This window comes from Strongylocentrotus purpuratus, unplaced genomic scaffold (genome assembly GCF_000002235.5).
Source record: "Strongylocentrotus purpuratus isolate Spur 01 unplaced genomic scaffold, Spur_5.0 spur5_scaffold_5, whole genome shotgun sequence".
NCBI lineage: Eukaryota > Metazoa > Echinodermata > Echinoidea > Camarodonta > Strongylocentrotidae > Strongylocentrotus > Strongylocentrotus purpuratus.
In genome coordinates this window covers 9,366,157-9,392,943 of record NW_022145611.1, presented here as the reverse complement: position 1 = coordinate 9,392,943, position 26,787 = coordinate 9,366,157, and the positions used below count along the sequence as shown (strand labels likewise).

Here is a 26,787-nt window from a genome sequence, read left to right as displayed (position 1 = left end):
GCCTATTAAAAAAATATATTTTCCTCCAAAATGCTGAACCACCCCGGCCCTTACATTTCGGCCTGAAATTGGTGTTTATTCAAATTATCACAATATTTGCCCCTACGCCCCTTTCAAAGGAATGGGGTTCAGGATCCATCTAATGGCATGTATGTACATTCATTGTGGGGAAACTAGCCTACTATTAAAAAAAAAAAATATTTTCCTCCAAAATGCTGAACCACCCCGGCCCTTACCATTTCGGCCTGAAAGTGGTGTTATTCAAATTATCACAATATTTGCCCCTACGCCCCTTTCAAAGGGATATGGGGGTCAGGATCCATCTAATGGCATGTATGGACATTCATTGTGGGGAAACTAACCTATTTAAAAAAAAAATATTTTTCCTCCAAAATGCTGAACCACCCCGGACCTTCTAATTTCGGCCCAAAAATGTGATAATTCAAATTTTTACAATATTTGCCCTACGCCCCTTCCAAAGGGATATGGGGGTCAGGATCCATCTAATGGCATGTATGGACATTCATTGTGGGGAAACTAACCTATTAAAAAAAAATATATATTTTCCTCCAAATGCTGAGCCCCCCGGACCTTCTAATTTCGGCCCAAAATTGTGATAATTCAAATTTTTACAATATTTGCCCCTACGCCCCTTTCAAAGGGATATGGGGGTCAGGATCCATCTAATGGCATGTTTGTACATTCATTGTGGGGAAACTAGCCTATTCAAAAAAAATATTAATTTTTCCTCAAAATGCTGAACCACCCGGCCCTTACCATTTCGGCCTGAAATTGGTGTTTATTCAAATTATCACAATATTTGCCCGTACGCCCCTTTCAAAGGGATATGGGGGTCAGGATCCATCTAATGGCATGTATGGACATTCATTGTGGGGAAACTAACCTATTAAAAAAATATATATTTTCCTCCAAAATGCTGACCACCCCGCCCTTACAATTTCGGCCGAAAGTTGTGATAATTCAAATTTTTACAATATTTGCCACTACGCCCCTTTCAAAGGGATATGGGGGTCAAGATCCATCTAATGGCATGTATGGACATTCATTGTGGGGAAACTAACCTATTAAAAAAAATATATATTTTCCTCCTCCAAATGCTGAACCACCCGGACCTTCCATTTCGGCCCAAAAGTTGTGATAATTCAAATTTTACAATATTTGCCCTACGCCCCTTTCAAAGGGATATGGGGGTCAGATCCATCTAATGGCATGTATGGACATTCATTGTGGGGAAACTAGCCTATTAAAAAAAAAAATATTTTCCTCCAAAATGCTGAACCACCCCGGCCCTTACAATTTCGGCCGAAAGTTGTGATAATTCAAATTTTACAATATTTGCCCCTACGCCCCTTTCAAAGGGATATGGGGGTCAGGATCCATCTAATGGCATGTATGTACATTCATTGTGGGGAAACTAGCCTATTAAAAAATATATATTTCCTCCAAAATGCTGAACCACCCCGGCCCTTACCATTTCGGCCTGAAATTTGGTGTTATTCAAATTATCACAATATTTGCCCCTACGCCCCTTTCAAAGGGATATGGGGGTCAGGATCCATCTAATGGCATGTATGTACATTCATTGTGGGGAAACTAGCCTATTAAAAAAAAAAATATTTTCCTCCAAAATGCTGAACCACCCCGGCCCTTACTAATTTCGGCCGAAATTGTGTGTATTATATTCGAATTATCACAATATTTGCCCCTACGCCCCTTTCAAAGGGATATGGGGGTCAGGATCCATCTAATGGCATGTATGGACATTCATTGTGGGGAAACTAACCTATTAAAAAAAATATTATTTTCCTCCAAAATGCTGAACCACCCCGGACTTCTAATTTTGGCCCGAAAGTTTTGTGATAATTCAATTTTTACAATATTTGCCACTACGCCCCTTTCAAAGGGATATGGGGGTCAGGATCCATCTAATGGCATGTATGTACATTCATTGTGGGGAAACTAGCCTATTAAAAAAAAAAAATTTTTCCTCCAAAATGCTGAACCCCCCGGACCTTCTAATTTCGGCCTGAAAGTTGTGATAATTCAATTTTTACAATATTTGCCACTACGCCCCTTTCAAAGGGATATGGGGGTCAGATCCATCTAATGGCATGTATGGACATTCATTGTGGGGAAACTACCTATTAAAAAAAAATATTTTCCTCCAAAATGCTGAACACCCCGGGACCTTCTAATTTCGGCCTGAAAAGTTGTGATAATTCAAATTTTACAATATTTGCCCTACGCCCCTTTCAAAGGGATATGGGGGTCAGGATCCATCTAATGGCATGTATGTACATTCATTGTGGGGAAACTAGCCTATTAAAAAAAAAAAAATATTCCTCCAAAATGCTGAACCACCCCGGCCCTTACAATTTCGGCACGAAAGTTGTGATAATTCAAATTTTTACAATATTTGCCCTTCGCCCCTTTCAAAGGGATATGGGGGTCAGGATCCATCTAATGGCATGTATGTACATTCATTGTGGGAAAAACTACCTATTAAAAAAAAAATATTTTCCTCCAAAATGCTGAACCACCCCGGCCCTTACCATTTCGGCCTGAAATTGTTGTTTATTCAAATTATCACAATATTTTTGCCCCTACGCCCCTTTCAAAGGGATATGGGGGTCAGGATCCATCTAATGGCATGTATGGACATTCATTGTGGGGAAACTAACCTATTTAAAAAAAATATATATTTTCCTCCAAAAATGCTGAACCAACCCGACCTTCTAATTTCGGCCCAAAAAATGTGATAATTCAAATTTTTACAATATTTGCCCTACGCCCCTTCCAAAGGATATGGGGGTCAGGATCCATCTAATGGCATGTATGTAACATTCATTGTGGGGAAACTAGCCTATTAAAAAAAATATATATTTTCCTCCAAAATGCTGAACCACCCCGGCCCTTCTAATTTCGGCCCGAAATTGTGATATTTCAAATTTTTACAATATTTGCCCCTACGCCCCTTTCAAAGGGATATGGGGGTCAGGATCCATCTAATGGCATGTTTGTACATTCATTGTGGGGAAACTAGCCTATTCAAAAATATTATATTTTCCTCCAAAATGCTGAACCACCCCGGCCCTTACCATTTCGGCCTGAAATTGGTGTTTATTCAAATTATCACAATATTTGCCCCTACGCCCCTTTCAAAGGGATATGGGGGTCAGGATCCATCTAATGGCATGTATGGACATTCATTGTGGGGAAACTAACCTATTAAAAAAAATATATATTTTCCTCCAAAATGCTGAACCACCCCGGCCCTTACAATTTCGGCCCGAAAGTTGTGATAATTCAAATTTTTACAATATTTGCCACTACGCCCCTTTCAAAGGGATATGGGGGTCAAGATCCATCTAATGGCATGTATGGACATTCATTGTGGGGAAACTAACCTATTAAAAAAAATATATTTTCCTCCAAAATGCTGAACCACCCCGGCCCTTACCATTTCGGCCTGAAATTGGTGTTTATTCAAATTATCACAATATTTGCCCCTACGCCCCTTTCAAAGGGATATGGGGGTCAAGATCCATCTAATGGCATGTATTGACATTCATTGTGGGGAAACTAACCTATTAAAAAAAATATATATTTTCCTCCAAAATGCTGAACCACCCCGGACCTTCTAATTTCGGCCCAAAGTTGTGATAATTCAAATTTTTACAATATTTGCCCCTACGCCCCTTTCAAAGGGATATGGGGGTCAGGATCCATCTAATGGCATGTATGTACATTCATTGTGGGGAAACTAGCCTATTAAAAAAAAAAAATATTTTCCTCCAAAATGCTGAACCACCCCGGCCCTTACAATTTCGGCCTGAAATTGGTGTTTATTCAAATTATCACAATATTTGCCACTACGCCCCTTTCAAAGGGATATCGGGGTCAAGATCCATCTAATGGCATGTATGGACATTCATTGTGGGGAAACTAACCTATTAAAAAAAATATATATTTTCCTCCAAAATGCTGAACCACCCCGGACCTTCTAATTTCGGCCCGAAAGTTGTGATAATTCAAATTTTTACAATATTTGCCACTACGCCCCTTTCAAAGGGATATGGGGGTCAGGATCCATCTAATGGCATGTATGGACATTCATTGTGGGGAAACTAACCTATTAAAAAAAATATATATTTTCCTCCAAAATGCTGAACCACCCCGGACCTTCTAATTTCGGCCCAAAAGTTGTGATAATTCAAATTTTTACAATATTTGCCCTACGCCCCTTTCAAAGGGATATGGGGGTCAGATCCATCTAATGGCATGTATGTACATTCATTGTGGGGAAACTAGCCTATTAAAAAAAAAAATATTTTCCTCCAAAATGCTGAACCACCCCGGCCCTTACAATTTTGGCCTGAAATTGGTGTTTATTCAAATTATCACAATATTTGCCACTACGCCCCTTTCAAAGGGATATCGGGGTCAAGATCCATCTAATGGCATGTATGGACATTCATTGTGGGGAAACTAACCTATTAAAAAAATATATATTTTCCTCCAAAATGCTGAACCACCCCGGACCTTCTAATTTCGGCCCGAAAATTGTGATAATTCAAATTTTTACAATATTTGCCCCTACGCCCCTTTCAAAGGGATATGGGGGTCAGGATCCATCTAATGGCATGTATGTACATTGATTGTGGGGAAACTAGCCTATTAAAAAAAATATATATTTTCCTCCAAAATGCTGAACCACCCCGGCCCTTACCATTTCGGCCTGAAATTGGTGTTTATTCAAATTATCACAATATTTGCCCCTACGCCCCTTTCAAAGGGATATGGGGGTCAAGATCCATCTAATGGCATGTATGGACATTCATTGTGGGGAAACTAACCTATTAAAAAAAAATATATATTTTCCTCCAAAATGCTGAACCACCCCGGACCTTACAATTTCGGCCCGAAAGTTGTGATAATTCAAATTTGTACAATATTTGCCCCTACGCCCCTTTCAAAGGGATATGGGGGTCAGGATCCATCTAATGGCATGTATGTACATTCATTGTGGGGAAACTAGCCTATTAAAAAAAATATATATTTTCCTCCAAAATGCTGAACCACCCCGGCCCTTACAATTTGGCCTGAAATTGGTGTTTATTCAAATTATCACAATATTTGCCCCTACGCCCCTTTCAAAGGGATATGGGGGTCAGGATCCATCTAATGGCATGTATGGACATTCATTGTGGGGAAACTAACCTATTTAAAAAAATATATATTTTCCTCCAAAATGCTGAACCACCCCGGACCTTCTAATTTCGGCCCGAAAGTTGTGATAATTCAAATTTTTACAATATTTGCCCTACACGCCCCTTTCAAGGGATATGGGGGTCAGGATCCATCTAATGGCATGTATGGACATTCATTGTGGGGAAACTAGCCTATTAAAAAAAATATATATTTTCCTCCAAAATGCTGAACCACCCCGGCCCTTACAATTTCGGCCTGAAATTGGTGTTTATTCAAATTATCACAATATTTGCCACTACGCCCCTTTCAAAGGGATATGGGGGTCAAGATCCATCTAATGGCATGTATGGACATTCATTGTGGGGAAACTAACCTATTAAAAAAAATATATATTTTCCTCCAAAATGCTGAACCACCCCGGACCTTCTAATTTCGGCCCGAAAATTGTGATAATTCAAATTTTTACAATATTTGCCCCTACGCCCCTTTCAAAGGGATATGGGGGTCAGGATCCATCTAATGGCATGTATGTACATTCATTGTGGGGAAACTAGCCTATTAAAAAAAAAAAATATTTTCCTCCAAAATGCTGAACCACCCCGGCCCTTACCATTTCGGCCTGAAATTGGTGTTTATTCAAATTATCACAATATTTGCCCCTACGCCCCTTTCAAAGGGATATGGGGGTCAAGATCCATCTAATGGCATGTATGGACATTCATTGTGGGGAAACTAACCTATTAAAAAAAAATATATATTTTCCTCCAAAATGCTGAACCACCCCGGACCTTACAATTTCGGCCCGAAAGTTGTGATAATTCAAATTTTTACAATATTTGCCCCTACGCCCCTTTCAAAGGGATATGGGGGTCAGGATCCATCTAATGGCATGTATGTACATTCATTGTGGGGAAACTAGCCTATTAAAAAAAAAAAATATTTTCCTCCAAAATGCTGAACCACCCCGGCCCTTACAATTTTGGCCTGAAATTGGTGTTTATTCAAATTATCACAATATTTGCCACTACGCCCCTTTCAAAGGGATATGGGGGTCAAGATCCATCTAATGGCATGTATGGACATTCATTGTGGGGAAACTAACCTATTAAAAAAAATATATATTTTCCTCCAAAATGCTGAACCACCCCGGACCTTCTAATTTTGGCCCGAAAGTTGTGATAATTCAAATTTTTACAATATTTGCCCCTACGCCCCTTTCAAAGGGATATGGGGGTCAGGATCCATCTAATGGCATGTATGGACATTCATTGTGGGGAAACTAACCTATTTAAAAAAAAATATATATTTTCCTCCAAAATGCTGAACCACCCCGGACCTTCTAATTTCGGCCCAAAAGTTGTGATAATTCAAATTTTTACAATATTTGCCCTACGCCCCCTTCAAAGGGATATGGGGGTCAGGATCCATCTAATGGCATGTATGTACATTCATTGTGGGGAAACTAGCCTATTAAAAAAAAAAATATTTTTCTCCAAAATGCTGAACCACCCCGGCCCTTACATTTCGGCACGAAAGTTGTGATAATTCAAATTTTTACAATATTTGCCCCTACGCCCCTTTCAAAGGGATATGGGGGTCAGGATCCATCTAATGGCATGTGTACATTCATTGTGGGGAAACTAGCCTATTAAAAAAAAAAAATATTTTCCTCCAAAATGCTGAACCACCCCGGACCTTCTAATTTCGGCCCAAAAATGTGATAATTCAAATTTTTACAATATTTGCCCCTACGCCCCTTTCAAAGGGATATGGGGGTCAGGATCCATCTAATGGCATGTATGGACATTCATTGTGGGGAAACTAACCTATTAAAAAAAATATATATTTTCCTCCAAAATGCTGAACCACCCCGGACCTTCTAATTTCGGCCCGAAAATTGTGATAATTCAAATTTTTACAATATTTGCCCCTACGCCCCTTTCAAAGGGATATGGGGGTCAGGATCCATCTAATGGCATGTATGTACATTCATTGTGGGGAAACTAGCCTATTAAAAAAATATTATATTTTCCTCCAAAATGCTGAACCACCCCGGCCCTTACCATTTCGGCCTGAAATTGGTGTTTATTCAAATTATCACAATATTTGCCCCTACGCCCCTTTCAAAGGGATATGGGGGTCAGGATCCATCTAATGGCATGTATGGACATTCATTGTGGGGAAACTAACCTATTAAAAAAATATATATTTTCCTCCAAAATGCTGAACCACCCCGGCCCTTACAATTTCGGCCCGAAAGTTGTGATAATTCAAATTTTTACAATATTTGCCACTACGCCCCTTTCAAAGGGATATGGGGGTCAGATCCATCTAATGGCATGTATGGACATTCATTGTGGGGAAACTAACCTATTAAAAAAAATATATATTTTCCTCCAAAATGCTGAACCACCCCGGACCTTCTAATTTCGGCCCAAAAGTTGTGATAATTCAAATTTTTACAATATTTGCCCCTACGCCCCTTCAAAGGGATATGGGGGTCAGGATCCATCTAATGGCATGTATGGACATTCATTGTGGGGAAACTAGCCTATTAAAAAAAAAATATTTTCCTCCAAAATGCTGAACCACCCCGGCCCTTACAATTTCGGCACGAAAGTTGTGATAATTCAAATTTTTACAATATTTGCCCCTACGCCCCTTTCAAAGGGATATGGGGGTCAGGATCCATCTAATGGCATGTATGTACATTCATTGTGGGGAAACTAGCCTATTAAAAAAAAAAAATATTTTCCTCCAAAATGCTGAACCACCCCGGCCCTTACCATTTCGGCCTGAAATTGGTGTTTATTCAAATTATCACAATATTTGCCCCTACGCCCCTTTCAAAGGGATATGGGGGTCAGGATCCATCTAATGGCATGTATGGACATTCATTGTGGGGAAACTAACCTATTAAAAAAAATATATATTTTCCTCCAAAATGCTGAACCACCCCGGCCCTTACAATTTCGGCCCGAAAGTTGTGATAATTCAAATTTTTACAATATTTGCCCCTACGCCCCTTTCAAAGGGATATGGGGGTCAAGATCCATCTAATGGCATGTATGGACATTCATTGTGGGGAAACTAACCTATTAAAAAAAATATATATTTTCCTCCAAAATGCTGAACCACCCCGGCCCTTACAATTTCGGCCTGAAATTGTGTTTATTCAAATTATCACAATATTTGCCCCTACGCCCCTTTCAAAGGGATATGGGGGTCAAGATCCATCTAATGGCATGTATGGACATTCATTGTGGGGAAACTAACCTATTAAAAAAAATATATATTTTCCTCCAAAATGCTGAACCACCCCGACCTTCTAATTTCGGCCCGAAAATTGTGATAATTCAAATTTTTACAATATTTGCCCCTACGCCCCTTTCAAAGGGATATGGGGGTCAGGATCCATCTAATGGCATGTATGTACATTCATTGTGGGGAAACTAGCCTATTAAAAAAAATATATATTTTCCTCCAAAATGCTGAACCACCCCGGCCCTTACAATTTCGGCCTGAAATTGGTGTTTATTCAAATTATCACAATATTTGCCCCTACGCCCCTTTCAAAGGGATATGGGGGTCAAGATCCATCTAATGGCATGTATGGACATTCATTGTGGGGAAACTAACCTATTAAAAAAAATATATATTTTCCTCCAAAATGCTGAACCACCCCGGACCTATTAATTTCGGCCCGAAATTGTGATAATTCAAATTTTTACAATATTTGCCCCTACGCCCCTTTCAAAGGGATATGGGGGTCAGGATCCATCTAATGGCATGTATGTACATTCATTGTGGGGAAACTAGCCTATTAAAAAAAATATATATTTTCCTCCAAAATGCTGAACCACCCCGGCCCTTACAATTTCGGCCTGAAATTGGTGTTTATTCAAATTATCACAATATTTGCCCCTACGCCCCTTTCAAAGGGATATGGGGGTCAAGATCCATCTAATGGCATGTATGGACATTCATTGTGGGGAAACTAACCTATTAAAAAAAAATATATATTTTCCTCCAAAATGCTGAACCACCCCGGACCTTTAATTTCGGCCCGAAAATTGTGATAATTCAAATTTTTACAATATTTGCCCCTACGCCCCTTTCAAAGGGATATGGGGGTCAGGATCCATCTAATGGCATGTATGTACATTCATTGTGGGGAAACTAGCCTATTAAAAAAAAAAAAATATTTTCCTCCAAAATGCTGAACCACCCCGGCCCTTACCATTTCGGCCTGAAATTGGTGTTTATTCAAATTATCACAATATTTGCCCCAACGCCCCTTTCAAAGGGATATGGGGGTCAAGATCCATCTAATGGCATGTATGGACATTCATTGTGGGGAAACTAACCTATTAAAAAAAAATATATATTTTCCTCCAAAATGCTGAACCACCCCGGACCTTCTAATTTCGGCCCGAAAGTTGGGATAATTCAAATTTTTACAATATTTGCCCCTACGCCCCTTTCAAAGGGATATGGGGGTCAGGATCCATCTAATGGCATGTATGTACATTCATTGTGGGGAAACTAGCCTATTCAAAAAATATAATATTTTCCTCCAAAATGCTGAACCACCCCGGCCCTTACCATTTCGGCCTGAAATTGGTGTTTATTCAAATTATCACAATATTTGCCCCTACGCCCCTTTCAAAGGGATATGGGGGTCAAGATCCATCTAATGGCATGTATGGACATTCATTGTGGGGAAACTAACCTATTAAAAAAATATATATTTTCCTCCAAAATGCTGAACCACCCCGGACCTTCTAATTTCGGCCCGAAAGTTGTGATAATTCAAATTTTTACAATATTTGCCCCTACGCCCCTTTCAAAGGGATATGGGGGTCAGGATCCATCTAATGGCATGTATGTACATTCATTGTGGGGAAACTAGCCTATTAAAAAAAAAATATATTTTCCTCCAAAATGCTGAACCACCCCGGCCCTTACAATTTCGGCCTGAAATTGGTGTTTATTCAAATTATCACAATATTTGCCACTACGCCCCTTTCAAAGGGATATGGGGGTCAAGATCCATCTAATGGCATGTATGGACATTCATTGTGGGGAAACTAACCTATTAAAAAAATATATATTTTCCTCCAAAATGCTGAGCCACCCCGGACCTTCTAATTTCGGCCCGAAAATTGTGATAATTCAAATTTTTACAATATTTGCCCCTACGCCCCTTTCAAAGGGATATGGGGGTCAGGATCCATCTAATGGCATGTATGTACATTCATTGTGGGGAAACTAGCCTATTAAAAAAAAATATATATTTTCCTCCAAAATCCTGAACCACCCCGGCCCTTACCATTTCGGCCTGAAATTGGTGTTTATTCAAATTATCACAATATTTGCCCCTACGCCCCTTTCAAAGGGATATGGGGGTCAAGATCCATCTAATGGCATGTATGGACATTCATTGTGGGGAAACTAACCTATTAAAAAAAATATATATTTTCCTCCAAAATGCTGAACCACCCCGGACCTTACAATTTCGGCCCGAAAGTTGTGATAATTCAAATTTTACAATATTTGCCCCTACGCCCCTTTCAAAGGGATATGGGGGTCAGGATCCATCTAATGGCATGTATGTACATTCATTGTGGGGAAACTAGCCTATTAAAAAAAAAAAATATTTTCCTCCAAAATGCTGAACCACCCCGGCCCTTACAATTTTGGCCTGAAATTGGTGTTTATTCAAATTATCACAATATTTGCCACTACGCCCCTTTCAAAGGGATATGGGGGTCAAGATCCATCTAATGGCATGTATGGACATTCATTGTGGGGAAACTAACCTATTAAAAAAAATATATATTTTCCTCCAAAATGCTGAACCACCCCGGACCTTCTAATTTTGGCCCGAAAGTTGTGATAATTCAAATTTTTACAATATTTGCCCCTACGCCCCTTTCAAAGGGATATGGGGGTCAGGATCCATCTAATGGCATGTATGGACATTCATTGTGGGGAAACTAACCTATTTAAAAAAAAATATATTTTCCTCCAAAATGCTGAACCACCCCGGACCTTCTAATTTCGGCCCGAAAGTTGTGATAATTCAAATTTTTACAATATTTGCCCTACGCCCCTTCCAAAGGGATATGGGGGTCAGGATCCATCTAATGGCATGTATGGACATTCATTGTGGGGAAACTAGCCTATTAAAAAAAAAAATATTTTCCTCCAAAATGCTGAACCACCCCGGCCCTTACAATTTTGGCCTGAAATTGGTGTTTATTCAAATTATCACAATATTTGCCACTACGCCCCTTTCAAAGGGATATGGGGGTCAAGATCCATCTAATGGCATGTATGGACATTCATTGTGGGGAAACTAACCTATTAAAAAAAATATATATTTTCCTCCAAAATGCTGAACCACCCCGGACCTTCTAATTTCGGCCCGAAATTGTGATAATTCAAATTTTTACAATATTTGCCCCTACGCCCCTTTCAAAGGGATATGGGGGTCAGGATCCATCTAATGGCATGTATGTACATTCATTGTGGGGAAACTAGTCTATTAAAAAAAATATATATTTTCCTCCAAAATGCTGAACCACCCCGGCCCTTACCATTTCGGCCTGAAATTGGTGTTTATTCAAATTATCACAATATTTGCCCCTACGCCCCTTTCAAAGGGATATGGGGGTCAAGATCCATCTAATGGCATGTATGGACATTCATTGTGGGGAAACTAACCTATTAAAAAAAAATATATATTTTCCTCCAAAATGCTGAACCACCCCGGACCTTACAATTTCGGCCCGAAAGTTGTGATAATTCAAATTTTACAATATTTGCCCCTACGCCCCTTTCAAAGGGATATGGGGGTCAGGATCCATCTAATGGCATGTATGTACATTCATTGTGGGGAAACTAGCCTATTAAAAAAAATATATATTTTCCTCCAAAATGCTGAACCACCCCGGCCCTTACAATTTTGGCCTGAAATTGGTGTTTATTCAAATTATCACAATATTTGCCACTACGCCCCTTTCAAAGGGATATGGGGGTCAGGATCCATCTAATGGCATGTATGGACATTCATTGTGGGGAAACTAACCTATTAAAAAAAATATATATTTTCCTCCAAAATGCTGAACCACCCCGGACCTTCTAATTTCGGCCCAAAAGTTGTGATAATTCAAATTTTTACAATATTTGCCCTACACCCCTTTCAAAGGGATATGGGGGTCAGGATCCATCTAATGGCATGTATGTACATTCATTGTGGGGAAACTAGCCTATTAAAAAAAAAAAAATATTTTCCTCCAAAATCCTGAACCACCCCGGCCCTTACCATTTCGGCCTGAAATTGGTGTTTATTCAAATTATCACAATATTTGCCCCTACGCCCCTTTCAAAGGGATATGGGGGTCAAGATCCATCTAATGGCATGTATGGACATTCATTGTGGGGAAACTAACCTATTAAAAAAAATATATATTTTCCTCCAAAATGCTGAACCACCCCGGACCTTACAATTTCGGCCCGAATGTTGTGATAATTCAAATTTGTACAATATTTGCCCCTACGCCCCTTTCAAAGGGATATGGGGGTCAGGATCCATCTAATGGCATGTATGTACATTCATTGTGGGGAAACTAGCCTATTAAAAAAAAAAATATTTTCCTCCAAAATGCTGAACCACCCCGGCCCTTACAATTTGGCCTGAAATTGGTGTTTATTCAAATTATCACAATATTTGCCACTACGCCCCTTTCAAAGGGATATCGGGGTCAAGATCCATCTAATGGCATGTATGGACATTCATTGTGGGGAAACTAACCTATTAAAAAAAATATATATTTTCCTCCAAAATGCTGAACCACCCCGGACCTTCTAATTTTGGCCCGAAAGTTGTGATAATTCAAATTTTTACAATATTTGCCCTACGCCCCTTTCAAAGGGATATGGGGGTCAGGATCCATCTAATGGCATGTATGGACATTCATTGTGGGGAAACTAACCTATTTAAAAAAAATATATATTTTCCTCCAAAATGCTGAACCACCCCGGACCTTCTAATTTCGGCCCAAAAGTTGTGATAATTCAAATTTTTACAATATTTGCCCTACGCCCCTTCCAAAGGGATATGGGGGTCAGGATCCATCTAATGGCATGTATGGACATTCATTGTGGGGAAACTAGCCTATTAAAAAAAAAAATATTTTCCTCCAAAATGCTGAACCACCCCGGCCCTTACAATTTCAGCACGAAAGTTGTGATAATTCAAATTTTTACAATATTTGCCCCTTCGCCCCTTTCAAAGGGATATGGGGGTCAGGATCCATCTAATGGCATGTGTACATTCATTGTGGGGAAACTAGCCTATTAAAAAAAAAAAAATTTTCCTCCAAAATGCTGAACCACCCCGGACCTTCTAATTTCGGCCCAAAAATGTGATAATTCAAATTTTTACAATATTTGCCCTACGCCCCTTCCAAAGGGATATGGGGGTCAGGATCCATCTAATGGCATGTATGGACATTCATTGTGGGGAAACTAACCTATTAAAAAAAATATATATTTTCCTCCAAAATGCTGAGCCACCCCGGACCTTCTAATTTCGGCCCGAAAATTGTGATAATTCAAATTTTTACAATATTTGCCCCTACGCCCCTTTCAAAGGGATATGGGGGTCAGGATCCATCTAATGGCATGTTGTACATTCATTGTGGGGAAACTAGCCTATTCAAAAAATATTATATTTTCCTCAAAATGCTGAACCACCCCGGCCCTTACCATTTCGGCCTGAAATTGGTGTTTATTCAAATTATCACAATATTTGCCCCTACGCCCCTTTCAAAGGGATATGGGGGGTCAGGATCCATCTAATGGCATGTATGGACATTCATTGTGGGGAAACTAACCTATTAAAAAAATATATATTTTCCTCCAAAATGCTGAACCACCCCGGCCCTTACAATTTCGGCCCGAAAGTTGTGATAATTCAAATTTTTATAATATTTGCCACTACGCCCCTTTCAAAGGGATATGGGGGTCAAGATCCATCTAATGGCATGTATGGACATTCATTGTGGGGAAACTAACCTATTAAAAAAATATATATTTTCCTCCAAAATGCTGAACCACCCCGGCCCTTACCATTTCGGCCTGAAATTGGTGTTTATTTAAATTATCACAATATTTGCCCCTACGCCCCTTTCAAAGGGATATCGGGGTCAAGATCCATCTAATGGCATGTATGGACATTCATTGTGGGGAAACTAACCTATTAAAAAAAATATATATTTTCCTCCAAAATGCTGAGCCACCCCGGACCTTCTAATTTCGGCCCGAAAGTTGTGATAATTCAAATTTGTACATTATTTGCCCCTACGCCCCTTTCAAAGGGATATGGGGGTCAGGATCCATCTAATGGCATGTATGTACATTCATTGTGGGGAAACTAGCCTATTAAAAAAAAAAATATTTTCCTCCAAAATGCTGAACCACCCCGGACCTTACAATTTTGGCCTGAAATTGGTGTTTATTCAAATTATCACAATATTTGCCACTACGCCCCTTTCAAAGGGATATCGGGGTCAAGATCCATCTAATGGCATGTATGCACATTCATTGTGGGGAAACTAACCTATTAAAAAAAATATATATTTTCCTCCAAAATGCTGAGCCACCCCGGACCTTCTAATTTCGGCCCGAAAATTGTGATAATTCAAATTTTTACAATATTTGCCCCTACGCCCCTTTCAAAGGGATATGGGGGTCAGGATCCATCTAATGGCATGTATGTACATTGATTGTGGGGAAACTAGTCTATTAAAAAAAAAAATATTTTCCTCCAAAATCCTGAACCACCCCGGCCCTTACCATTTCGGCCTGAAATTGGTGTTTATTCAAATTATCACAATATTTGCCCCTAGGCCCCTTTCAAAGGGATATGGGGGTGAAGATCCATCTAATGGCATGTATGGACATTCATTGTGGGGAAACTAACCTATTAAAAAAAATATATATTTTCCTCCAAAATGCTGAACCACCCCGGACCTTACAATTTCGGCCCGAAAGTTGTGATAATTCAAATTTTTACAATATTTGCCCCTACGCCCCTTTCAAAGGGATATGGGGGTCAGGATCCATCTAATGGCATGTATGTACATTCATTGTGGGGAAACTAGCCTATTAAAAAAAATATATATTTTCCTCCAAAATGCTGAACCACCCCGGCCCTTACAATTTCGGCCTGAAATTGGTGTTTATTCAAATTATCACAATATTTGCCACTACGCCCCTTTCAAAGGGATATCGGGGTCAAGATCCATCTAATGGCATGTATGGACATTCATTGTGGGGAAACTAACCTATTAAAAAAAATATATATTTTCCTCCAAAATGCTGAGCCACCCCGGACCTATTAATATCGGCCCGAAAATTGTGATAATTCAAATTTTTACAATATTTGCCCCTACGCCCCTTTCAAAGGGATATGGGGGTCAGGATCCTTCTAATGGCATGTATGTACATTGATTGTGGGGAAACTAGCCTATTAAAAAAAAAAATATTTTCCTCCAAAATCCTGAACCACCCCGGCCCTTACCATTTCGGCCTGAAATTGGTGTTTATTCAAATTATCACAATATTTGCCCCAAGGCCCCTTTCAAAGGGATATGGGGGTCAAGATCCATCTAATGGCATGTATGGACATTCATTTTGGGGAAACTAACCTATTAAAAAAAAATATATATTTTCCTCCAAAATGCTGAACCACCCCGGACCTTCTAATTTCGGCCCGAAAGTTGTGATAATTCAAATTTTTACAATATTTGCCCCTACGCCCCTTTCAAAGGGATTTGGGGGTCAGGATCCATCTAATGGCATGTATGTACATTCATTGTGGGGAAACTAGCCTATTCAAAAAATATAATATTTTCCTCCAAAATGCTGAACCACCCCGGCCCTTACCATTTCGGCCTGAAATTGGTGTTTATTCAAATTATCACAATATTTGCCCCTACGCCCCTTTCAAAGGGATATGGGGGTCAGGATCCATCTAATGGCATGTATGGACATTCATTGTGGGGAAACTAACCTATTTAAAAAAATATATATTTTCCTCCAAAATGCTGAACCACCCCGGACCTTCTAATTTCGGCCCGAAAGTTGTGATAATTCAAATTTTTACAATATTTGCCCCTACGCCCCTTTCAAAGGGATATGGGGGTCAGGATCCATCTAATGGCATGTATGTACATTCATTGTGGGGAAACTAGCCTATTCAAAAAATATAATATTTTCCTCCAAAATGCTGAACCACCCCGGCCCTTACCATTTCGGCCTGAAATTGGTGTTTATTCGAATTATCACAATATTTGCCCCTACGCCCCTTTCAAAGGGATATGGGGGTCAGGATCCATCTAATGGCATGTATGGACATTCATTGTGGGGAAACTAACCTATTTAAAAAAATATATATATTTTCCTCCAAAATGCTGAACCACCCCGGACCTTCTAATTTCGGCCCGAAAATTGTGATAATTCAAATTGTTACAATATTTGCCCCTACGCCCCTTTCAAAGGGATATGGGGGTCAGGATCCTTCTAATGGCATGTATGTACATTGATTGTGGGGAAACTAGTCTATTAAAAAAAAAAAATATTTTCCTCCAAAATGCTGAACCACCCCGGCCCTTACCATTTCGGCCTGAAATTGGTGTTTATTCAAATTATCACAATATTTGCCCCTAGGCCCCTTTCAAAGGGATATGGGGGTCAAGATCCATCTAATGGCATGTATGGACATTCATTGTGGGGAAACTAACCTATTAAAAAAAATATATATTTTCCTCCAAAATGCTGAACCACCCCGGACCTTACAATTTCGGCCCGAAAGTTGTGATAATTCAAATTTTTACAATATTTGCCCCTACGCCCCTTTCAAAGGGATATGGGGGTCAGGATCCATCTAATGGCATGTATGTACATTCATTGTGGGGAAACTAGCCTATTAAAAAAAATATATATTTTCCTCCAAATTGCTGAACCACCCCGGCCCTTACAATTTCGGCCTGAAATTGGTGTTTATTCAAATTATCACAATATTTGCCACTACGCCCCTTTCAAAGGGATATCGGGGTCAAGATCCATCTAATGGCATGTATGGACATTCATTGTGGGGAAACTAACCTATTAAAAAAAATATATATTTTCCTCCAAAATGCTGAGCCACCCCGGACCTATTAATATCGGCCCGAAAATTGTGATAATTCAAATTTTTACAATATTTGCCCCTACGCCCCTTTCAAAGGGATATGGGGGTCAGGATCCTTCTAATGGCATGTATGTACATTGATTGTGGGGAAACTAGCCTATTAAAAAAAAAAATATTTTCCTCCAAAATCCTGAACCACCCCGGCCCTTACCATTTCGGCCTGAAATTGGTGTTTATTCAAATTATCACAATATTTGCCCCAAGGCCCCTTTCAAAGGGATATAGGGGTCAAGATCCATCTAATGGCATGTATGGACATTCATTGTGGGGAAACTAACCTATTAAAAAAAAATATATATTTTCCTCCAAAATGCTGAACCACCCCGGACCTTCTAATTTCGGCCCGAAAGTTGTGATAATTCAAATTTTTACAATATTTGCCCTACGCCACTTCCAAAGGGATATGGGGGTCAGGATCCATCTAATGGCATGTATGTACATTGATTGTGGGGAAACTAGCCTATTAAAGAAAAAAAATATTTTCCTCCAAAATGCTGAACCACCCCGGCCCTTACAATTTCGGCACGAAAGTTGTGATAATTCAAATTTTTACAATATTTGCCCCTTCGCCCCTTTCAAAGGGATATGGGGGTTAGGATCCATCTAATGGCATGTATGTACATTCATTGTGGGGAAACTAGCCTATTAAAAAAAAAATATATTTTCCTCCAAAATGCTGAACCACCCCGGCCCTTACAATTTCGGCCTGAAATTGGTGTTTATTCAAATTATCACAATATTTGCCCCTACGCCCCTTTCAAAGGGATATGGGGGTCAGGATCCATCTAATGGCATGTATGGACATTCATTGTGGGGAAACTAGCCTATTAAAAAAAAATATATATTTTCCTCCAAAATGCTGAACCACCTTCTAATTTCGGCCTGAAAGTTGTGATAATTCGAATTTTTACAATATTTGCCCCTACGCCCCTTCCAAAGGGATATGGGGGTCAGGATCCATCTAATGGCATGTATGGACATTCATTGTGGGGAAACTAACCTATTAAAAAAAATATATATTTTCCTCCAAAATGCTGAGCCACCCCGGACCTTCTAATTTCGGCCCGAAAATTGTGATAATTCAAATTTTTACAATATTTGCCCCTACGCCCCTTTCAAAGGGATATGGGGGTCAGGATCCATCTAATGGCATGTATGTACATTGATTGTGGGGAAACTAGCCTATTCAAAAAATATAATATTTTCCTCGAAAATGCTGAACCACCCCGGCCCTTACCATTTTGGCCTGAAATTGGTGTTTATTCAAATTATCACAATATTTGCCCCTACGCCCCTTTCAAAGGGATATCGGGGTCAAGATCCATCTAATGGCATGTATGGACATTCATTGTGGGAAAACTAACCTATTAAAAAAAATATATATTTTCCTCCAAAATGCTGAGCCACCCTGGACCTTCTAATTTCGGCCCGAAAGTTGTGATAATTCAAATTTTTACAATATTTGCCCCTACGCCCCTTTCAAAGGGATATGGGGGTCAGGATCCATCTAATGGCATGTATGTACATTGATTGTGGGGAAACTAGCCTATTCAAAAAATATAATATTTTCCTCGAAAATGCTGAACCACCCCGGCCCTTACCATTTTGGCCTGAAATTGGTGTTTATTCAAATTATCACAATATTTGCCCCTACGCCCCTTTCAAAGGGATATCGGGGGTCAAGATCCATCTAATGGCATGTATGGACATTCATTGTGGGAAAACTAACCTATTAAAAAAAATATATATTTTCCTCCAAAATGCTGAGCCACCCCGGACCTTCTAATTTCGGCCCGAAAGTTGTGATAATTCAAATTTTTACAATATTTGCCCCTACGCCCCTTTCAAAGGGATATGGGGGTCAGGATCCATCTAATGGCATGTTTGTACATTCATTGTGGGGAAACTAGCCTATTCAAAAAATATAATATTTTCCTCGAAAATGCTGAGCCACCCCGGCCCTTACCATTTCGGCCTGAAATTGGTGTTTATTCAAATTATCACAATATTTGCCCCTACGACCCTTTCAAAGGGATATGGGGGTCAGGATCCATCTAATGGCATGTATGGACATTCATTGTGGGGAAACTAGCCTATTAAAAAAAAACTAGATGGAATTTTGACTGCGCGCAGTCGAAAATGATGCCTCCGCCATAGAGCAATTTAAACAAGTTTGGAGTTTAAATCTCCAGTGGTTCTTGAGATATCATGATAACAATCTCAATGTATGGAATTTCATAAGTTGACCTCTGTGACCCTTGACCTTTGACCTACGTGCTCCAAAATCTAATCAGATTGTCTTCCTATGGTGATACACACTATCATTAAGTTTGAAGTTTAAATCTCCAGTGGTTCTTGAGATATTATGATATGGTGATACATACTATCATTAAGTTTGAAGTGAAAATTCTCCAGTGGTTCTTGAGATATCGCGATAACGATCTCAATGTATGGAATTTCATAAGTTGACCTCTGTGACCCTTGACCTTTGACCTACGTGCTCCAAAATCTAATCAGATTGTCTTCCTATGGTGATACACACTATCATTAAGTTTGAAGTTTAAATCTCCAGTGGTTCTTGAGATATTATGATAACAATCTCAATGTATGGAATTTCATAAGTTGACCTCTGTGACCCTTGACCTTTGACCTACGTGCTCCAAAATCTAATCAGATCGTCTTCCTATGGTGATACATATTATCCTTAAGTTTGAAGTTTTTACATCTCCAGTGGTTCTTGAGATATCATGATAACAATCTCAATGTATGGAATTTCATAAGTTGACCTCTATGACCCTTGACCTTTGACCTACGTGCTCCAAAATGTAATCAGATTGTTTTCCTATAGTGAAATACACTATCACTAAGTTTGAAGTTTAAATCTCCAGTGGTTCTTGAGATATCATGATAACAATCTCAATGTATGGAATTTCATAAGTTGACCTCTGTGACCCTTGACCTTTGACATACGTGCTCCAAAATCTAATCAGATCGTCTTCCTATGGTGATACATACTATCCTTAAGTTTGAAGTTTAAATCTCAAATGGTTCTTGAGATATCGCGCTAACAAACTCAATACAAGGAATTTCATAAGTTGACCTCTGTGACCTGTGACCTTTGACCTACGTACTCCAAAATCTAATCAGATCGTCTTCCTATGGTGATAAATACTATTCCCGAGTCTTAAGTTTAAATCTTAAATGGTTCTTGAGATATTGTGATAACGGTCAAACGGGACGGACGTACGGACGGACGTACGGACGGACAACCCGAAAACATGATGCCTCCGGCACCACCTTCGGTGGCGGAGGCATAAAAATATTACTGTTTTGCATTTTCCTTAGAACCTTGAAGGGAGAATCCAGTCCCAGCAGCTCATTGAAGCTTTTTAGGAATGCTATAGACTTTGTTATGATAAGATTTGTCTAATGTAGATGTTAAAATGACTGTGTGTTGTAAACAAATACAAATAATAGTATGTTATACAATTTATGTAATTTGTTAACAACTACAGATCTTAGATTGCTAAATTGCTATAGTAAAAGCTTCAACAGAAGAAGTATATTGCAATTCCCAAAATTCAACTAGAGAGGGTAACAAGGTCAGCACACTATGGAAATCTGACAAAAAGAAGTTGCATTTCCATTCAATGCATTCTCGATTATCTATTGCTATATATATATGAATATAAACCAGATTTACAATCCTGGATTTTTTTAAATGTAAACTTTCATGACTTTTCTACATGTTATCAAACCCCTCTGTAGTACACAACCACTGACAAGACTGAAAATGGTAGATTTTGATGGAAGAATTTCACTTGCTTTTAGTTCAGATGAATCCCCAGCATTGGACAACGCAAGGAGAGTCTGTCCACAGCTATCTAGGTAGCATTCTACACCATCTTGTCTCGGCCAAACCAACACGGGCTGCGTTTCTGATGAGCTTCTGAGGCAGTCGATCAACCATAGCTCAGAGGAAGTTCGAGAGTTGCTGTTGATGACGACGTATCGTCTGTCTTTGGTGTGGGACAGATCTACAAAGAATCTAGAAATAAGATAAATGAAATGCTGATGATCAGATATTGACTGTCTGACAGAGCTTTACGAAGAAAATTATTCATTATATTAACACTTGGCATCAATGGATAATTAGAGGTATTTTTTTTACAATTCATTAAAGGCATGCCATCACTGACTGCCTGAGAAAACTTTTGGAGAAAAAAAAAATCAACATATTCAATATTGACAAAAATGAATGATAAAATATTGACTGTCTGAGAGAGCTTCTCGAAGAAAGTTATTCATTATATTAACCATTGGCACCAATGGATAAATAGAGATATTCTACAATTCATTAAAGACATGTCATCACCGACTGCCTAAAAAACTTTCAAAACAAATAATCATATTTAATATTGACAAAAATGAATGATTAGAGATATTCTACAATTCATAACAAAGCCTATTATACCTAGAATTCGTCTTACACAAATTCTAAAATCCAATTTGCAAGTTCTTTTGGAATGATGTAGACCAATCCCTTGACAATCTTGTACTAATCATGCATTTTCTGATTCATCTATGATGTACACTGAAGCTTGTCAGCTCAGCTCTGTAGCAGCTTCATGAAGTTGCAGAAGTATCATTGTGAAAATCATCTGGATTTCTCTTACTTGTAGGGGAGGTGGTAAAATAAAGTTTTGCTTGCTGGCTATCTTTCACAAGACTTGGAAGATAACGTGAGGTTAATGATGATACAATAACTTATGAAATGAATCTGTTTATAAATCATACTATCATAGTTTTCCAACTTTTTCCTTTTCATTGTGATTTTTTGCAACATCAATACCATGGGCTTGGGGATAACAAAAAGATCAATAGAGGACGATTCTGGATTACCTTTCATCCATTTCCTCAAACACCAGTTCATCTCCCTGCTGTGAGGAGCCGATCCGATGTCTCCACACTTCCCTGGCTTGGAGGCTGAATGGCTTTGTATACAGCACTGAATCCTCACCAAGAAACTCTATGATGCACATGAGAAGATTGGATGAGAGAACCTTTTATTAGGTTTGGAATGAGAAGCACAATATCTGTATGACTTTTACGAGAGAAAGGGAAAAATAGTATTTACAAGAAGAGATGAAAATGATCGAATAAAAACATTTCAAAAAACTTTGGAAAAAAAAAAGAATGGATGAGAGAAAGATGGGGGAGGCAATGAGTGTGAGGTTTGTAAATAGAAAGAAGTAAAGAAAGAGAATGAGTAATTAAAGGAATTATCTTTTTGGAGCCAGAAGGGCATTAAATCTATGTGTAAGTATTTGAGTTAACACCCTTCTGGCTCCAAATCGAAGGAATGATGAAATTTTAGAATACAACAGATCAGGGAATTACAAATGAAAGGAAGGAAAAGGGACTAAAAAAAGTTGTCCTTGGCAAGATGAAAATAGACAATTTGAAAAATATCCCCCAAATGGAATTGGGATAGACAGGTACTCTGCAAATGTATGCACCTTGTGTATGTTTTACCACAATTATAGCTCTTCACAACTGTAAAGCTTGCCAGAGCCTTGTCCGACATATCTACAGTGAATAAAATACACGGCTCGGGGCGAAATAGCCCCCAAAATGCCCAAAAGAGCCCCAGAAAATCAGAAAAGAGCCCCCATAAATTTACATAGAGTTCAATGCATAATAAATTTTAGAATGTTATTTTCAGGCAGGCAAGCTTGAAAAGTAGCCCCCGAAAAATAAATATTATTTTTTTCCCTGCATATCTACAAACAATCTATGCAAAATGCATTCTGAATAACGTTAACTTGAGATGCAGTCGTTCATCACTATTGGTTCATAGCAAAGAAGAATGTATAGATTTGATTCATCTGTAAACAGCTCTATTGATCTTGAGGAAAACTCTTTCTCTCCCCCTCCTCTACCTTCCAATTTCCCCTTCTTACCAAAAAGTCTACATATGTGAATTGAAATCTGTTAAAATGGAATAGCAAATACAAAACATTGAACTGCAAGAGCTTACCCATATTGGTAATATCTTGGATGCATTCCACCAGGCGACACTGACCACCAACCTCCATCTTGATAATATGCCCATCATATGCATCAGGACTACCTTCTACTACCGCCCCTAGATACCGTTGGCATGGTGATATCTTGAAACCAGTGATGATGACCTGGTTGTAACCAAATAACTCCATGAGATGATTGGAATCCAACAGCACCTGGTCTTCACCTACACAGGAGAAAATAAGAGGTATTCAAAATAAAAAAATAAACAAAATAGGGATGTGATAACAGATAAAAAAGAGTAATCAATGAAAAAAAAACAAGAAACAGGAAAGAAAGGTAACATCAACAATGAAATTATAAATACTTAGTTTCAAACATTGGTTGGGTATTAAATTAAAGTAGGAAAGGATATAGATTTAAAAAAACAAATGCTTGAATTTTCCTGTTAAGATGAGATAATTTCTCAAAGTATATGCTTTGCAAGTTTTTATGGGTGCCCTGTTACCATATCTTGCCGCCCCCCCCCCAAAAAAAAAAAATGATGGATATACCTGTCCTGATGTTCCTCCGACAGAAAATACTAGAACCACTTTCTGAGATGTCAGAATAGTAAGCATAGTCCCCTATGACCTTTAGAGAAATTAAAGAAAATGTCAAGACCAAAATATGAACACTTAAAACACTTAAGGGGCTTTAGTACTTTGCTTTAAAGGCAATACAATGATGGGCAGTGTTTTTTCCTTTTCTCAAATTCTCTAAAATATATATTTTTTCATAATCAAACGATGGGGGTCACGGGCACCTACACCTGTACATTTACAACAGTGTTGAGCAAGAACTTAAATGAATTTGTTATAATTCATAGATCAACTAATACAGTCACAATATGTGGCTAATATTAATTCTAATCCCACCGCTGCCACCAGTATAAGGGATGAATGACTTACTGACTAGCATCTAAGTCACCATAGACCAAACTTTCTCTCTCTCTCTCTCCCTTTTTTTTGGGGGGAGGGGGGTCATTATTTATGTTCAGATTAGGTTGGGTCGACCATTCATATTTCAGATCAAGGAGAAATAAAGGCAGATTGTTTGTTACTCTTTTTTTTCAACAAACATATTTTTGTGGTCATCTCATTATTACTAACGCAATTTGAAACGATTTTAAAACTTGTGAAGAATGAAAAATGTGAATTATCAATAAAACACAAATCATGCTTACCTTCAGGTTAGTTTCAGAACCATAATCACCTTCCTCACATTGGATAATGTCTGCTCTTAACTTTTCTTGCATAGCTTTCAAATGGTTGAAGTACTGTTCTGAAAAGCTATAGAGGGAAGAGGAAAACAAATGTCATTATTATTTACACAAATACAAGTCTTACAAGTTGACTAAGTTGCAATTGTGGAAGCTTTAAAATGCAACTGAATGGAAAATGTTGTTTTTAGCTACATGTACACAAGATAGAGCAAGAAAATGATAAATGAAATGAAAGTAATTTAAATAGAGTATTCACATATACTTATATTTATCAGAATCTTCTTGTAGGACAAATTTTAGTTGATATATATTATGATTAAAAATTGTCTTTCCCTTTTCTACCAGTAACACTATCTCTAATACACTCTATCCACACACACACAAAATCTTTAAATACTTACTTGTTTTCTGCCTTTATGTATTGTAGCAATTCCTGCAAAGAAATTTGATAAAGAAAATCTTGTCAATCTATATCCAGCTTCAAGATCCCATTTTCATTCTGGTTGACTTTCCCTTTTCAACAGCTATCTCAACCCCTAAACTACCCCCCCCCCCCAAGATTTGCCCCTGTTTCACCCTCATTTCTATTTTCAAGCATACTCTTCCCAAATTTTCTTTCAAACACAAGACAACACCAGTCCATCGCAGAACAAAAATAGAATTAAGCCATTAAATACCCCCACTCTTTCCATCAAGGATGTTTTTTTATCCTCTTTATCACCTTTCTCTCCAATATATCAATATCATCAGCCTCTAAGCATAAACAACAATTTTCTCAAGCTTTCTGCTCCATCCCGGCTGCCAGACGAATAAGCCAATTCCAGAAAGACCTTTTAACCTTTTGCCTCCTGGAATTGAACTGGGCGTTTCCTATACTAAGCCTGTGGAGATTAGAGAATTCAATAGTCAACCGGTTAACATATAGGCTACCTCTGAGAAACCTTGCTGCATCCAAGCATACTCATCTACCCACTGATGCCCAAAGACAGTCTTCTTGGTGGGGTTTTTGGCGGCAGCAGGCATCCTTGATGATGAATCACTCGTAAAGTTTGAGGATGATGTAGTACTGTAAACTGTTTTAAATGGCAAGTCTGTTGTGTTTTTTCTCCAAATTCTCCATCCAGTAAATTGGTATGCTCTTGGTTTTGCAGTCTCTCCTTTTGAACTTGGGAACTGAGATGAATTTGTTTCAGGAGGATGATGCCTCTTTTGAAAACGGTGATGGCTTCTGCTCGGATGGCAAATATAATTTGAGATGTCAGAGTTGTAAATGGAAGCATCCGGTGTTGTGTGAAGAACTTTGCTGATGGCGTTCCACGTCGATCTATTCCTAACTCGTACTCTCAGCAGAGGGTGAATTATCATTTTCCATAATTCCATATCTCACTCATGCAGTCACGTCATGAGATGATAGCTCTGCAGAAAGAAATAATGGAGATACACTTTAGAATAGTAAATGAGGATGACTAATTGATAGGCATGAAAAATATATTTATGCATGTATATTTCAAGTGACAATTTTTTTTACACTCTAATTCATTTTCTCTCTCACTCTCTCTGTCTCTGTGAGATTGAGATGGTCTTCATTTGAGTATAACTTTCTAGCTCTATAAATAAAATAACAATTTAGATAGAGGAGAGTAGAAGTGACAAGATCATACATCGCGTCGTGGACATGAAGTCTTAAAACAGTTTGTTCTAGACCGAAAAATTACTGTCTCTTTCGTTCGTTAGCATCTTATTTGGGTAGGGTCGGCTCCTCTAACTTCTAAATCTAAGAGAATTAAGCCGACCCTACCCAAATAAAAGGCTAACAAATGAAAGAGACAGAAATTTTCAGTCTAAGTTTGTTGTTAACCCCCATTTAAGAGATAGACTAGAACTTACCTTTTAACCCAGTTTCAAACAAACTCCTGAAAGCTCACGTTATAGGTACGGTATAGGCCCTACTGATATGATATCCACGGTGTGAGCCGGGTCGCCACCCCGCCTCGCCGGGGCT

The 26,787-nt window shown here is 38.7% G+C and overlaps 1 protein-coding gene across 1 annotated transcript; it reads right to left on the bottom strand.

Annotated features, from left to right (window-relative positions):
• Positions 1 to 20,784: 20,784 nt before the first annotated feature.
• Positions 20,785 to 26,196, bottom strand: LOC105444458 (protease 2-like). The gene is made up of 7 exons (XM_030998340.1): positions 25,716 to 26,196; positions 25,187 to 25,218; positions 24,747 to 24,852; positions 24,076 to 24,154; positions 23,535 to 23,747; positions 22,397 to 22,523; positions 20,785 to 21,542 (listed from the first exon to the last, which is right to left on the bottom strand). The coding sequence occupies exons 1-7, from the start codon at positions 26,163 to 26,165 to the stop codon at positions 21,212 to 21,214; spliced, it is 1,338 nt and encodes a 445-aa protein (XP_030854200.1). The 5' UTR covers positions 26,166 to 26,196; the 3' UTR covers positions 20,785 to 21,211.
• Between the last annotated feature and the right edge of the window lie 591 nt (positions 26,197 to 26,787).

What these genes read in the sequence shown, in the direction of transcription:
- LOC105444458 (XM_030998340.1), bottom strand. Translation starts at nt 26,165, where the DNA reads ATGGAATTATGGAAAATGATAATTCACCCTCTGCTGAGAGTACGAGTT. An exon ending in GTTCTGAAACTAACCTGAAG is followed by an intron (nt 24,155 to 24,746) that starts GTAAGCATGATT and finishes ATTTCTCTAAAG; the next exon opens with GTCATAGGGGACTATGCTTA. An exon ending in CCAAGATATTACCAATATGG is followed by an intron (nt 22,524 to 23,534) that starts GTAAGCTCTTGC and finishes TGTGCATCATAG; the next exon opens with AGTTTCTTGGTGAGGATTCA.